This window comes from Solea solea, chromosome 5, assembly GCF_958295425.1.
Source record: "Solea solea chromosome 5, fSolSol10.1, whole genome shotgun sequence".
In the NCBI taxonomy this organism is placed as follows: Eukaryota; Metazoa; Chordata; class Actinopteri; order Pleuronectiformes; family Soleidae; genus Solea; species Solea solea.
Genome location: NC_081138.1, coordinates 28018937 through 28034465, shown reverse-complemented (window position 1 = coordinate 28034465; position 15529 = coordinate 28018937). Strand labels below are relative to the sequence as shown.

General features: G+C 41.4%; 1 protein-coding gene across 6 annotated transcripts in view; it reads left to right on the top strand.

Moving 5' to 3' along the window:
- The window catches only part of dmxl2 (Dmx-like 2), a 42255-nt gene that overhangs the window by 23182 nt on the left and 3544 nt on the right, over window positions 1-15529 (top strand). For 2 of the 6 annotated variants that reach the window (XM_058629268.1, XM_058629274.1), the window contains 21 exons: window positions 102-284; window positions 386-682; window positions 784-975; window positions 1116-1192; window positions 1501-1631; window positions 2047-2292; window positions 2610-2798; window positions 5824-6014; window positions 6115-6248; window positions 6332-6417; window positions 7089-7290; window positions 7528-7645; window positions 9073-9138; window positions 10459-10545; window positions 11050-11171; window positions 11269-11407; window positions 13405-13465; window positions 13612-13739; window positions 13879-13956; window positions 15188-15279; window positions 15378-15430. In XM_058629268.1, coding sequence (XP_058485251.1) covers window positions 102-284; window positions 386-682; window positions 784-975; window positions 1116-1192; window positions 1501-1631; window positions 2047-2292; window positions 2610-2798; window positions 5824-6014; window positions 6115-6248; window positions 6332-6417; window positions 7089-7290; window positions 7528-7645; window positions 9073-9138; window positions 10459-10545; window positions 11050-11171; window positions 11269-11407; window positions 13405-13465; window positions 13612-13739; window positions 13879-13956; window positions 15188-15279; window positions 15378-15430 — 2872 coding nt within the window. The remainder of the gene's footprint in view (window positions 1-101; window positions 285-385; window positions 683-783; window positions 976-1115; window positions 1193-1500; window positions 1632-2046; window positions 2293-2609; window positions 2799-5823; window positions 6015-6114; window positions 6249-6331; window positions 6418-7088; window positions 7291-7527; window positions 7646-9072; window positions 9139-10458; window positions 10546-11049; window positions 11172-11268; window positions 11408-13404; window positions 13466-13611; window positions 13740-13878; window positions 13957-15187; window positions 15280-15377; window positions 15431-15529) is intronic. The other 4 variants (XM_058629269.1, XM_058629273.1, XM_058629272.1 and 1 more) reach the window with 4 other exon arrangements.

The following is a 15529-nucleotide window of genomic DNA, read 5'->3' as shown; positions in this document are numbered from 1 at the left end:
TTTTATAAAATTAGCTGAATTGGCTTGACATTGGACTAGTGTGTGTGACTTTAGCTCAAAATCCTCAACATGTCCCTTTAACTCACTTGTATGTGTTTCAGGGCGAGTCAGAGGTGGACGTGATAGCGGAGCAGCTAAAGTTCCGTGCCTGTCTGAAAATCCTGATGACAGAGCTGCGTACACTGGCCACAGGCTTTGAGGTGGATGGTGGGAAGCTCCGCTTTCAGCTCTACAATTGGCTGGAGAAGGAAATAGCTGCCATGCATAAGATCTGCAACTACAAGGTATACTTTGGAATTACTTCATGTTGCTTATCCATTTACATAGTCATTCTATATGCATGCATTTTTGTCCTATAACCACAAATGTCGTCATTGACACAAAGGTTGAAGGAAAGGAGGAGGACTCGGAGGTGGAGCGGTGGGGAGAGCATACAGCATCAGTAGACATATCAGATGAGGCCCTGGAGCAGTTAGAGGCCGGGGCCTACGAGCGTCACCAAATGGAGAGACGTCGCCTCCAGGCGAAGCAGCAGCACTCCGAGAGGCGAAAGGCGTGGCTGAGGAAGAACCAGGCCCTGCTCAGAGTGTTTCTGTCCTACTGTAGCCTTCATGGAGCCAAGGGAGGAGGAGTCACCTCAGTTCGCATGGAGCTTCTCTTCCTTCTGCAGGAGAGCCAGCAGGTACCCATGCACGCCATTGTTATATTATACATGTGTTATGTGCTTACACGTAAACAATCTCTGTTCAACAAAGTCAATCCTCTCCCTGTCTCACTCTGTAGGAGACCACGGTGAAACAGCTGCAGTCTCCTTTGCCTCTGCCCACTACACTGCCTCTGCTGTCAGCTTGCATCGCCACCACCAAGACAGTCATAGCGAACCCCGTTCTCCACCTCGGCAACCACATCCACGACATCCTCCACTCCACCATTCTCATGGAGGCACCGCCGCATCCCGACATCATCGATGAGCGGGTCAGAATTTAAAATTAAAAATGTTATTCAAGTTAACCGAATGTGAAGTTACTCATTTTTAATGATTAATAATAATAATAATAATAATAATAATAATAATGATAATAATAATAATAATAATGTCTGTTTTTCATTCGTAGGTGAATGCTCTACACACACTAGCCGCTTCTCTGTCCGCCTGCATCTATCAGGCACTGTGTGACAGCCACAGCTACAGGTAATCATGCCACAACTTCAGTACTGCCTGCAAGATACTAACAAAATACCTTACAATACTTTAGTTTGGAGTGTGTTGTCACTATTCAGTCTCCAGAGTACATTCTCCCTGTGGGAAGTTAAAAGTTGGTAGCTTGGGGAAACTTGCTCGATGCAAAGAACCACAAACCAACCGAGAAATAAATTGTTGTGTCATTTAATTGTAGGAATGAAAACCAATGAGAATTTTTTCCAATATGTTGAATATGTACAGTTTGTTTGTTTTCTGTTTGGGACTCCTTGTCTACCTTTCTGTTATTGGCTTTGCAGTAGCCAGACAGAGGCCAACCAGTTTACAGGGATGGTTTACCAAGGTCTGTTACTCAGTGAGAGGAAACGACTCCGCACCGAAAGTATTGAAGAACACATAACTCCCAACTCGGCTCCTGCACAATGGCCAGGTAACAAGACTCTTGCTTAGACAGCTACTCGTTTTTTTGAGTAAATATCTGTACCATCAGTTGCTGTTTGTACATTTTATTCATTCAATAAAACTGTTCCAGAATGCACATAGAATACGCAGATGGACAGAATGTCTGAGCATCAAATATATGTTTGAAAAGTATGAAAGGCAGAGGGTGAGGACTAGCAGAGCAAAATTGGCAGTCTGTGTTTATGCAGAGTGGCAGATGGTGTTCTATAATCAGAGCTTCATGGCCTCAGGGAAGGAAACAGAAAGACGGAGACAGATCATGCCACCATGCGAATGTATAAGTGTGCTCCATATTGTGCAGAGATATTGTTTTGTTTTGCAAAAGACTGGTCTATCTATCTATTGCACAAACCATGTTGTGTGTGTCTGTGTTCTGTCTGCAGGTGTGTCGTCCCTGATTTCTCTGTTGACGTCTGCCAGGGAGGAAGACCAACCAAGGCTCAACGTCCTGCTGTGTGAAGCGGTCGTGGCTGTTTATCTCGCGCTGCTCATTCACGGCCTGGGCACGCACAGCAGCAATGAACTCTTCCGTCTGGCCGCACATCCTCTCAACAACCGCATGTGGGCCGCTGTCTTTGGAGGAGGGGCCAAAGTCATTATTAGGCCGAAGAGGCTTGAGACCCCACCAGGTACAAAATAATCATTTTGTTGTTGTCTTATCTTTATTTCCATCATGTCCTTGTCTTCTTATGTCTTTTCCATGATCTAGACATCACCTCTCCTTCACCCCTTATTCTGCTCTACCTGTTGTCTTCCTCTCCATTTGTTGGCTTTCTACATCCTGACCTATTTCTGCTCAGACGCCTCTGAAGGTCATCCCTCTTAGGTCTCTATCTACATATAAACACAGATATTCACCTAGGCCTGTCCTTTTGATGCTCAGATGCTGCTGCTGCTGCTGCTGTGTAGTCTTTTGTGTTAGTTTGCCCTCTGCCCTGTGTCCCAGTGCCAGCTGACTTTGAGGCAGCCAGGCCAGAGGAGTCTCACGACGAGACAGGAAGACCTGAGCAGTGCAGCCTCACCCCAAACCCCACTCCCATCCCCACTGAAACCCAGCGCCCCAAACGACCTCCTCCTCCTCCCATTTCAAGGGGAGAGGGGTCGGGCACTGTGGCACCAGCACCTAAGGCCAGCTGTGAGTAACTGGGCTGGTGGATTGCAGTGCTGGTTTGCAGGATTGCAGTGCATGGTAATTGTTACAGGTTTGCATTGTTGCAGATGCTTGACTTAGCCTTCTCTCTTTTGTGCAGCTGCTACTGAATGTCCATTACAAAACAATTAAGCCCACTAATGCTATGAAGACAGTCATCTGTGTGTTATGACGGTGCAAGCAGCTGTGTGTTGTCTGAGTGTGAGCGTGTGTGTATATTGCATTGCATGTCTGTGTTGTAATGTCACACCTGTGCTCATCCCATTGTGTCATTTCTGCTGTACCACTGAAGCAACTGCTGGGCCTATTCAGGATTGTTCAGAAGCGAAGGCTGAGCAACCCTCTCAAGCTAAATGCGAATCTGACACTAAACCAGGTACAACTTGAGAAGTTAATACACTCATGAAATCCCATTGTAGAGTGGGGCTGTGGCGGTACTGTCTGTTCTCTTACTAAAACTAAACTTTTATTTATACTGCTGTGATGTCCCTCGTGTGCTGTTGCTTGGTCAAAGCCTTGGCATCTGCAGTATCATCGATACACACAGTTACACAAGGTACACAAAACAAAGGTCCAGCTAATGTGACTGAACCTGATACAAAACATTATTATTTAAAAAAAACAAGTTATTTTCTCTTCCGTCTGTGATCAGCTGCTCTGCCTGCAGCGCTGCGTACCATGTAACTGCAGGGAGAGGGGTGGGAGTCAAACACAAACAAAACAGACACTCAAAGCTGAGCTGAAGTAAACCTTAAAGTCAAAAGTGGTGCAGAGATTGGCTGTGATGAACTGCAGTATTGCCATAATCGCGACAGCCCTACTGTAGAATGTAACTAGTTCTGTTCTCTAGCATTAGATATTTAAACTGGATTAACTGTGTAACAGTAGTGAGAGGTAATGGCCACATTATAGACCGATAACAGCTCCCGTGTGAATTGATTATCCAGTTAGAAGTTGTAGAAAATAAGCCATTTCCTGAGAAGATTTTGCTGTTCTCCGAGTTTGACATAAAATTTACATAATTTCTTAGTCCAAAGCAATCCATGCTTATACTATTTGTGTGGGAGGAAGATACGAGCTGGCATTTAGACTCCGTATCAGTATAGAGTTAGAGACGGCTCTCGACAGAGCCAAGAGCCTTTTGAAGAGCTGGATGAGAGGAGGATTTTAAATACCAGCCTGTTGATAGGACTCATTTACTTACATGTTAAGACTCTACCCTTTTTTTAGCACTGCTGCAAACTTACATGCATGTCACGAACAGACAACCTGAGGCTCATTTATGCTCAGTGTAACATGCGAATACAGGAACAGATTATGCCTTTTGCTTGTCTTTCCTCCGGTTATGTGCACATGTTCCTTAAGTTTATAGCTACGGTTTTTGTTATTGGCAAAAACCTGCTACTCTGGACTGCCCTCTAGTGGAAATGTACAGCCAGGTTTATGTCAGGAGCGTCCTCTTATTGTAGACAGTAAGGCTGGGCAATAATTCAATAACAATATATGGCATGATGTAATTTTCTTCAGTATATATCAGTCTGAGGATGTTCAACATTTAATTAATATTTTTCTTTTTTTATTTATTTTTCTTGCGGACAGCGACGGCATCGTCATCTGATATCGCTTATCACTCAAAAAGCAGCATAAATGAGCCTTTTTACAGGCGTTCATTTGTTGACGCCTCCTTGTCATGTTCAAATTAACAGCCATTTTAAGCACAATAAACATGTTACATTCACTGATCTCATTGTGTTTGCCCTCCTCCAAAGGCTGTGGATACAAACAACCTGCTTAGCACACAACCGCTCAACAAAGGCTCTGTTGTTTGATGCCTTTTTCTGTGTGTATTTTTTTATGAACTGACTCGGTGTAATGGTCTGTGTAGTATGTGTGTGTCTAACTGCACTTTCCACTCTGGTTTGCGTCTTGTCTTGTTTTGTCTGGTGTGATGCCAGAAATAGTCACTCAGGATCACGGCGCAGGTTTGTGCACAACCCAAGTGTGTCTTGCACTGTGTCTCCATCCTAAATGTCTGTATTTGTGCATTTGCATCTCCTCTTTTCCAAGTGTATTTTCTTTTCTGTGCGATGACTCCATTAAAAAGTCATAGGATCAGCAGATGCGATACTACTGTCGATATCAGTCTGATACTGAATATCGGTATCGGGGGGAAAAAGTAAAATCTGACACAGTCTTAAAAAACAAAAAATTGCATAAATGCTTTATGAAACACAGGCTACAGACTGTAAAGTAGAGATCAACTGATATGAGTAGCTCTTTGGCTGATGCCAATGCCAATCTTCTGATAAAATAAAAGTTTTATAATAACAAATGACACACAAAATTCCATTTCTTAATATATTTATTAAATATATATATATATATATATATATATAATATATTATATTTATTAAAACAATCGTATAGTCTGTATCAATCTGCATTTTGTGTCTGCAGTGAAAACTATGTTATACATTAAAAGACCATCAAAAAACAAAACAACCCTTTTGTTTTAGAAACACAATTAAAGACTAAGAATTTCTCAGAGAATAGTGTGTAACAGTTGGCCAATTTAAGTTAAAGTAATAATTGACCAGTGCCAATGATTCTGCTGGTCATAGTTTGGCTTTAAAGTCCTTAAAACAACCAAGTTGTTTAAAAGAGATAAATGACTATATTGGACTGATATTGGTATTGGTAGAAAATTAAGGTTGTGATATCTGTATCGTATCGAACCCCAAATAAGTGGATGAGCCATCGCTAGACAGTTATACGACTGGAGTGATTGTTTTTCAATGCACCGAAATTCAGCTCTAACATGGATTTACCGTTTATTGTGCTCTGTGTGCGGTGTGGGATGGAAGCAGGTCCCTTTTTCTCAACCGTCCTGAAGTGACACTGAGTCTCAGGCTTATTCACAGCAGTTGTCTGCTGCTGCTGCTGCTGCTGCTGCTGCTGCTAAATTGGCCTTTTCATAAGTACTCACTCTCCGTTCTCCTTCCGGGTCCAGTAGCTTCCCCTCAGCCTCCAGCAGAGGACGTGGACAGATACAGGCGCAGGTTCAACATGAGGATGCTCGTCCCTGGACGCCCCGTAAAGGAGACGCCGGCCAACCCTCCTCCTGTGCCCATGGAGAGACCCACCTACAGGGAGAAGTTTATTCCTCCTGAGCTGAGCATGTGGGACTACTTTGTGGCCAAAGTAAGAATCGGAACGTTTATCTATATGAAATCTCCTGATGCGATCTGTCAATCGCAGTCTTCAGGCCGCATCTTTCACTCCATTATTTGCTTCCTTTCAGCCCTTCCTGCCGCTGTCCGACAGCAATGTGCTGTATGACTCGGATGAAAGCGAAAACGAAGATGACGAAGACGACGACGACGCCTTCCTTTCTGACACGCAGATAACGGAGCACTCTGATCCCAACTCCTACAGGTAGAAGCCAGCCTTTTTGTTTTCATGTCAGGTGTTTGGTAACTTCAGTTTTTAATCTCAGTGTCTGTCTGTGTGATACATAGCTGGGCTCTGATCCGCCTGGTCATGGTGAAACTGGCTCATCACAATGTCAAGAACTTCTTGCCTCTGACCGGCCTCGACTTCACAGGTAATGTAATTGTTTTTTCCTCCCAAAAAAACATTTAATTTGAGAATCATTTGAACAAATATACATAAAAAAAACAATTTATTGCTGTTGATGTTGATTGTATACAGCAGCTGTAGCTGTGTAAAGTCACTAATTGGCTGACCGTGGTCCAGATCTGGATTTAGACACGATCATGAACTGGACAGATCATCATAAGTCATTGACTATTACCATGCTTTGATAGAGCAGTTGTATTTTAACTGGCACAGATTTTTTTATCAAGCCTTTATGGCACCGAGTCCAGTGAATGCAGACCAATTACATTACACTGTCACTCGATGCCACTCAGCAAACCAGTGAATTCAGATCAGCTTTTTCAAAATTACACTCACACTCCAGGAAGAGACAAGAGAAGAAAGTGTAGTAGCTTCATTTACTAAACTAACTTGCACACTTCATTTTACAGAGTTATTTTTTAAATGTACAACCTATGCACTTTATTTTGAATTCTTTGTTTTTGCAGGCCCGTGTTATTTTTCACCTGAAATGAGAAAAGAGCATTTATTTTTTCATTTGATCATAGGTTTATATATATAACACATTGAATCGTAACACTTGCTACACATTATGCTCTGGACTTTCGGTTGAAGACATTTTCTCTATCTGGACCTCCTCTACCTTTTATGTTTCAGACCTGCCAGTCTCGTCCCCTCTCTGCAACGCCGTGCTAAAGACTTTGGAGAACTGGGAGCAGCTTCTTCTGGAGCGAATGAACAAATTTGACGGCCCGCCTCCCAACTACATTAACACTTACCCCACTGACCTCAGCGCAGGAGGTGGCCCTGCCATTCTACGGCACAAGGCCATGCTGGAGCCAGACAACACACCCTTTAAGTGAGTATTAAAAAATAAAAATATTCAAATACATAGACATACATCACGACACGCTGGGTCAGGGTCATTTAGGACATATAATACATCTAAATTTGGCTTTATTTTAAAATTCAGAATATACATTCATACCATTAACTCTCTTTCAGTGTTATTGGCAATACATGACACCAGAGTAACTTTTAAGTGTGCGTAATCATTTGCGATTGACATATTTTTGTCTATATTTTTTTCTTTCAGGACAAAGAACCACCAGTCCTTCCCAGCCCGGCGTCTTTGGCACTTCCTGGTCAAACAGGAAGTTCTACAAGAGACGTTGATTCGTTACATCTTTACTAAGAAAAGGAAGCAGTGTGAGGTCAGTGGCTCACAGAGACGCAAGGAAACGTGTGCTTTTGTATTTCCCCACTTTTTTTTCTGCCTACTTTTCATCTTAACATTCATTTTGACTGAAAGTGCCATTATTTTTATTTAACAGGCTCATCAGTTCCTATTTTTATTTATTTTATTCATGCTCACATGCTCTAAGGAAGTCACTGTATTGCTCCAAATTAAAAGTATAAAATATTAATTTTAAAACAATTTCTAAGCTTTTTATCTACTGGAGGTTGAAAAGTTAATTGTTAAGCATTGTAAGTTAATCTTTTAACCTGTGTTAGTGCCACAATCAACATGAATTACTGGATTAATAAAGCATATACAGTTTATTTAACATGCACGGTGGCCTAACCCTAAGACAACATGACACCCATCTTGATGATTTTAATCAGATACTTGCAGCCAAGAAATGTGTTGTCAAAAACTCAAGAATATAATTTTAATGTTGTTTTTTTAAAGGTATTTTAGTGTTTTTGAAAAATAACATTATATTGATTTATTTTAATAATTATTGTTATTAAAGTTATTATGAATAGAACATATGCCCAGCCAAAATGGGCAGATCAGTAATATATTACTATTAATATTAACCAAATAAACCTCCCTGACATATTTTCCAGACTGTAGACACATAAAGAGCAAATGTATAGACAGTAACTTAAAAAGTCATTCCATAATTATGAAGTATATTGAATTAGAAAATTATAATCAGTATAAATTCTAATTTATTTGTGTCCATATCACATCTACAGTGTGTTATCCACACAAGTGGAAAACAGAAACTACCCACTAATTGATACAATCTTTTGCAAAAAAATGTTCTTATGTTATTTGTATGTTATCACTGATCTTTAAATAAAGTATATGAAGAACCCAGGTCTGTACCCATGTATCTAAATCCATCACGCTCATTTGTGATGAACAGAAAAGAGCTCACTCAGCAGTTATCTCTGTTGCTATTTTTTGTTATTGCCGTTATCGCTGCTCTGTTCCTGCAGACATCTTTAATCAGGAACAGAACACTTCTCTGATGTCTGGAGCAATTCATGACTGTGTCACTTTGATGGCACACTGTTGCTGTAGCAGCCTGTCCAGAATTAGACAAAACACACTGCATTTTATCTCAGATCATTCGTTATTTATTATTATTTTTACTATCTCTTGGTAGTTAGCTGAAGCAGTGAGCTCCACGGCTCACGTGTCCTTACACAACTGCTGCTCCATGCTAATGAGTCTTTTATCACCGAGTGTGAACATCAAAAGATCCTGTCAATATGTTTCATTTTCTTTTCATTTCATGTTTTATTTATTTTCTTCCTGTGTTTGTGCATGTGTTTTCTGTTGTGCCGTGTTGTGTGTCTATATTGCCTCTGTGTGTATTGTGTTGTGTTGTGTTGTGTTGTGAAGTCTGTAGAGATCCATGTGGACCGTAAAAGCCAAAATGGTGTAGCAGGAGCTAGCCATCCCCATAAGGTAGTATCATTTACTGTACCAGCCCACAGGCCCTGGCTCTGTCTGTCCAGCTGTCTGCCTGTCCAGAGGAGTCACTGTAAAGCCAAGTTTGAAGGAGCAAGAGCGTCACATTCATTTATTTATTTATATGCTGTATATATTTATATTTATTAAAATAGGGTGGGGCTGGGCAATATGACTACGGTCTGGTTCACAGTGGAAGCATAGCATGTGTGCCACTGCTGCTTTCCATCGGTTTTGCCCGCGGGGTCCTAGCAAATATAGACGGATAAGATCTGTTCATCGTGATACTGACATTCGACCACCTCTCATTGCAGGTTTAGTGTTTACACTGAATCTGAGTACACGATTCAGTGTACCACTTATGCATCTATGGGTTAATATAATAATATTTTTTTATTATAATAATAATAATAATACTAATAGATGAGATATATCCCGATATAAAGCTGGATACAAGCTTTTTTCTCTGAGCTTGTGAAAAGTTTTCTTCTTGTGCTTCTCACAGGACTTCACAGATGCAATATGACATTATCTTATCTCCTGATATTGATATATATACCCAGCTCTGATCAGAGGTATCAGATAACTAAGTGAAGCTCTTATTGTCTCCTCTCCAGCTTGGACTGAACGTGATTCCACTGGCAACTTATTTTTATTTTCTTTTGCCATGAAATCTATTCAAGCCTCTCTTCCGCTAAGATCTAATGTCTGATCCTTTTTCTTTCAACGGGGCACCTTTTGTATCCACTCACATAACCTCACGTTCAATGCTTAATAATAACATAAAGCTACCAGTATTTCTCACTCCTTTCTCTCTTGTAGCTGGACTGATTCTGACGGACCAAATGCAAAAAAAAAAAAGACTCCCATTAAGAGAGTTGGCACATTGTGTACTGTAGACCTTATTACTAACTTGCATGCTCACTGTCAGGACTGTGGGAAGCTTGCTAATCATGAAGGATAATCGTCAGTGAGGAAACTCGAATCAACAGTCAGAACTGTCGGTGTTTGATTGTCCGGTGTATCACCACATGTTGCTTTCTCCTATGATTGTCCCGCTCTGTCTTTGGGAATGTGGTTGAACTCAAAATTGAACAGAAGTTGAGGATTTTTTTTTTGTAGAGCAACACAATGACCCAAATCAAGTGATCATTTGACTCTGTTTTTCTCATTATGGAATCTAATGTATTCATAAATCCTAGGCTTCTGGGCATTGATTTATGAAGGCAGAGGAAAACCTGTGACTTTTTCTTTTTTTCTAAAACTTGATTTCTTTGTGTAAACCTTGTAGTTTTTGTTTCCCCTCTCTTTTTCCAGGTGGAGGCAGATCTTGGGTATCCTGGAGGCAAAGCTAAAATCATTCACAAGGAGTCTGATATCATCATGGCTTTTGCCATCAATAAGGTCAGTCGTTTATGATTTTAAAATTAGGACATTACAGTCATATGATGCTTGTATACATGACACTGTAGTTCTATAAACACGTCATCACTGACTCAGAACTTGATACGATTGTTGTATATTTGCTCCTGGTCTCTTTCTTCTGTCTTCTTCCTTTGTCTTTTCTCTCCCCCCTTTCAATCCCCCTCCTCTCCTCTGTCCCCCATTTTTCCTTTCACCCCCAACCGGTCATGGCTGATGGCCGCACATCTTTGAGTCTGGTTCTGTCAGAGATTTCTTCCTGTTAAAAAGGAGGGTTTTTTTGCCTAGTGTTTCTGAATTGTTGCGTTTCTCTGCTCTCCATGATGGAGTCTATGTACAGTGCCTTGAGATAATGTATGTCGTGATTCAGTGCTATACAAATAAAATTGAACGCAATTGAATTGATGACATTTGTAGACAACTTGCAGATATTGCCCTGTCCACACACCTCATTTTTTCCTCCTCCGTGCTTCTTTTCTTCCTCAGGCCAACTCTAACGAGGTAGTGCTGGCCTCCACTCATGATGTCCAGGAGGTGGACGTGTCCAATCTGGTGGCTGTCCAGCCGTACACCTGGATAGGAGAGGAATTTGACAAAGAGTCCCGCAGGTCAGACTCAGAGCAGAGTTCTGTGGCCGATTCAGTTAACGGTAGTTTCTTAAGACCTTCCGAGTGACCGTGTTGCGGCTGTGTTTTTGTTTCACAGCTCTGACGACGCAGACCATCGCTCGTCTCACACCAACATCGCGCAGACGAGCTCTGTCCCCTTTGCGCCGCCACAGATGCCGGTCTCTGCGTCCATGCCATGGCTCGGCAGCGGGCAGACCAGCATGGGGGCCAGCGTGGTACGTAATTACTCTGTTACACTGCAATTATTTGATTTAATATAGAATATGTACAGTAGCTTTTGAGTATTCAATGTTCCCCAACACACTTTATATCTACATAAATCCATATTTGTTTTCAAGGTAACTGAACAATTCTTACACTGTAACCACTGCTGCTTTAATTTCTTAAGGCAATTCTGTAATACTAGTTAGCCAGTGTGTTGTATTTATTTTTATTTGCCGTTTATTGCCATTTGCTGCAAGTTCTGCTGCTGAAGCTCTCCCTGTAAAACACAAACCTACAGGAGAACCATACGAGGCAACTTCAAACTAGGTCATTCTGAGTGTTTTTAATTAAATGAAATATGTGACGGTACAGCATTGTGCTGCAGGATTTACAAACCTTGCACTTCAGATACAAAAAATGTTCTCCTTAAAATGACAAAATGCAGTTATACCAATTATAAAATGATCATTACATGTTTGGTTTTTTTGGACCATATCATGCTGCCCTACTTCCAACAAAAACACACAATCAAGTCCAGCAGTCCATGCAGTGTTTAGTTATTGCCACTAGGGGGGAACTAAGCTCTCTTGTAGAGCTTGTATGCAGGAGATTACCAGCTAAAAATTACTTTACACTTTGATTTCCTCAGAAAATGTGATAATGTCCATAATAAAAACTTCAGCTGTTGCTGTATTACCACCCAGTAGCTTTTAATGTAAAGTTTAACCCTTAACCGTAGGATTTGCACTCAACCACTTACGTTTAAGATCTGCAGCCGCCTGCACATTTGACAGAAAGAAGTGTGCCTTTTTTCAATTCTTGTCATTGTTGAACCAAACTGAGCTGAGTCGACTAAACAGCTGGCCTGCTGAGTCTATGCGGGCTGATACAGGGAGGAGGTGTGTTTCCATGGCAGAGATGGATGCACATAAACACAGATAGCAGCAGCAGCTCTCACGGCAAAGGACAGGCCGCGACCCAAGGTGCAGATCTGCGTCACATGCACTCGCAGCCTGGGTTCTCCATGTCCCAGCCGTGTTGATAAATGTTGAGCACGATACACGGAGCGAGACAGAACAGTGGGAGTCGTACAGGTTCAGTTTATTGTGGAGGGATGGGTTCCTTCAGTGTGTTATTAAAGATCCCAGCTGTTGAAGTCATGTGCAGGATGTGACACCAACAGCGTACGCTTGAAATAGAAGGAAACTCCTAGATCTTTTCTGTTTGTCAATGAAAAATTAAGTATTAAATGTACTTTTGAGACATGTGAACGGGCTGTTTACAGGGATCATACAGGTGCTCGTGAATAGGCTTGACAATGGGCAGTGAACGGGCTTGTATTTGTCCTTTAGAAAAGTCCAAAAACCCTGAGTTTACATTACAAGCACAATTGTCTACTGCAGAATGACACGGCCCCGACTACTAGTGTTAATATCTGTTGATTTTGCATGATAAACACCATAATGATGCAGCCATTATGTAACATTTATCAACTCCCACTCACACTGTGTTTATAAGCGGGACTGGGACCAAAATGTTTGGATAAACTGGACAAATCTAATCACAGCAGAAATGTTGATGAACTGAAAAAGGCTAAAGTCTTTGAAGAATGCTCACGTTTGTTGAAATGATGCGTAAACACTGTCAGCAGCAGCAGTTGAAATGTTAAAAATGAACTGTCAAACTGAAGTGAGAGCAGAGAAATTGGCTTTCATTTTAGTCGGGGAACTACATTTCAAACTGACATTTGTGACCCTTTATAAACTACTTATACCAAAGAAAATCAGCAATTTATCAATTTATCAAGGCAGTCTCCACCAGTTAGTAAAATGTTTATTTTGTGACTATATTTGTTTGGATTTACCTCAGTGACACAAACTTACCAAACAAGGCAGCAGGAGTCCAGCAGTTTTGCTGTTTTTTTATATGGGGTAGTGGTTGAGTGGTTTCCATAGTTTAGAGTTTGCAAAACCTTAACTATGACTGAATTTCCCTTCTTGTTTTTCAGATTATGAAAAGGAATCTAAACAACGTGAAGAGAATGACATCCCACCCCATATATCAGTATTGTAAGTGCCCGCAGTGAGTTCATGGCACGTTACAGTTTCTCTTATCTTCCACCCATTTACCTTGTTCTTTTGTCCCAATTTTCCTCTCTGTTTGTGTGTGTGTGTGTGTGTGTGTGTGTGTGTGCGCGCTTGTGACTTTGTGTCAGACTTGACGGGGGCTCAGGACGGCAGTGTGAGAATGTTTGAGTGGAACAGACCTCAGCAGCTGATTTGCTTCAGACAAGCAGGCAATGCCAGAGTCACCCGCCTCTATTTCAACTCCCAGGGCAATAAGGTAGATACACACACACGGACTCTGATAACACATACACACACAATCCCACAGATACTGCAGACACACACACACACAAACAAGGCCTGTGTTTTGTCTATGTATTGTGAGCGTTAAAAATGTCTCTGTGTTACTCTTGTAGTGTGGAGTTGCTGATGGAGAGGGCTTCCTCAGTCTCTGGCAGGTCAACCAGACGTCCTCCAACCCCAAACCCTATCTGGTGAGGTCACTTCCTGCCTCTCTCGTGCACAAATTGAACAGAAGTCTTTACATTTAAAGTCGTGTTTCCTCACATTATACATGTTAGAAAACGGTGGATGAGAATGTAAAAACACAAAAGCTCACTTTATTCAAGATTGTTGAGCACAAATTTTCACGTACGATACGATACCGATATTGCAGCCTTGAGTATTGGCTGATACCCATATCGATCCGATACAATATCAGCACGAATCATACATACTTTAATTACTTATTTTGTATGTATGTAATGTAATGTAATGTTATTTTGTAGTGTGGAATGTAAGAAGCGGCTTGATCAAGTGATATTACTTAAACAGACAACAAGAGTCAGCAACAGTAGGTATGAGAAAACTGACCCATTTATTATTAACCAATGGGTTACATAAGTTTTAACCTTCATCATAAGAATATTCGATTTTTTGCCATAATTTCCTACAGTCTGTGGTTAATTTTCATCAGGAGGAAAGTACCAAGTGCTAATAGGGGTGTTTTCAGAGCACCCGTGTTTCACAGGTAACAGCGTGTCTTCAGAGAACACCCCCCTTGTTTTCACTATTTTGGATTAGCCCAACCCACACAGGGTGAGTGACTCGTCTCGCAGGTAAACCCGGAGCCCGGCCCCGCAGACGTACTCAGCTCCGTGTGTAGTTTCAGGACACATTTAAAACACAGAACGCTGTTGGCATGGCTGTTTTTTTTTAGGTATTATTAACAAAGGGAGGCTGTTGAAAGTCGACAGGTGGCGCTGGTTTATGAAATAATGTTGTTTTAGAAGATCCCCTCAGGACGAACTAGCATGGTGCTAACGGCTAACTCGCACTCGCTGTGCGGCTTCGTAGCCTCTGATTTCAGAGGTTAAAGAAATAAATATTTAACCTCTGAAATAGCAGTAGCACACCCACGCTGTTGTTGTGATCATGTGGGCTCTACATGCATCCAACATATAATGTGTATAATGTCCGATTCATGTTTTTTGGCTGATATCGGACCGATATCAATATCGGATCTGGACACCCCTGGTCTCTAGAGTTTGTTGAACAGGAAGTTAGATTACAGGTGCATTTCCGTTTATATTCTGAATATAAACGGAAATGCCCCCCCCGAGTGTCTCAGAACAGATAATATTACTGAATTTTACATGATCTGAAACCTAACTTAGATATTCATTCTTCTTCTTATCCCTATCCTTATCCTGTTCCTCCCGACAGAGTTGGCAGTGCCACACAAAGACCTGCGGTGACTTTGCCTTTATCACATCCTCCAGCCTCATCGCCACAGCTGGCCAGTCCAATGATAACAGGTTAGAATCTGCACATGGCTGCTGCTCCACTACTGCTGTTTTTTTTTTTTTTACTGGTGATACAGACTTGCCTGATACTGTTCTTCATTTATGTACAGAAATGTTTGCCTGTGGGATACTCTGATTTCACCAAGCAATACCATGGTCCATGGTAAGCAATCACAAACCTGCGTTCATTTGTTTTTGTTGTTTTTTTGTGAGACAACTAATCAATGATTCAGTGATTCAATGAAACACACGGACTTTTAAA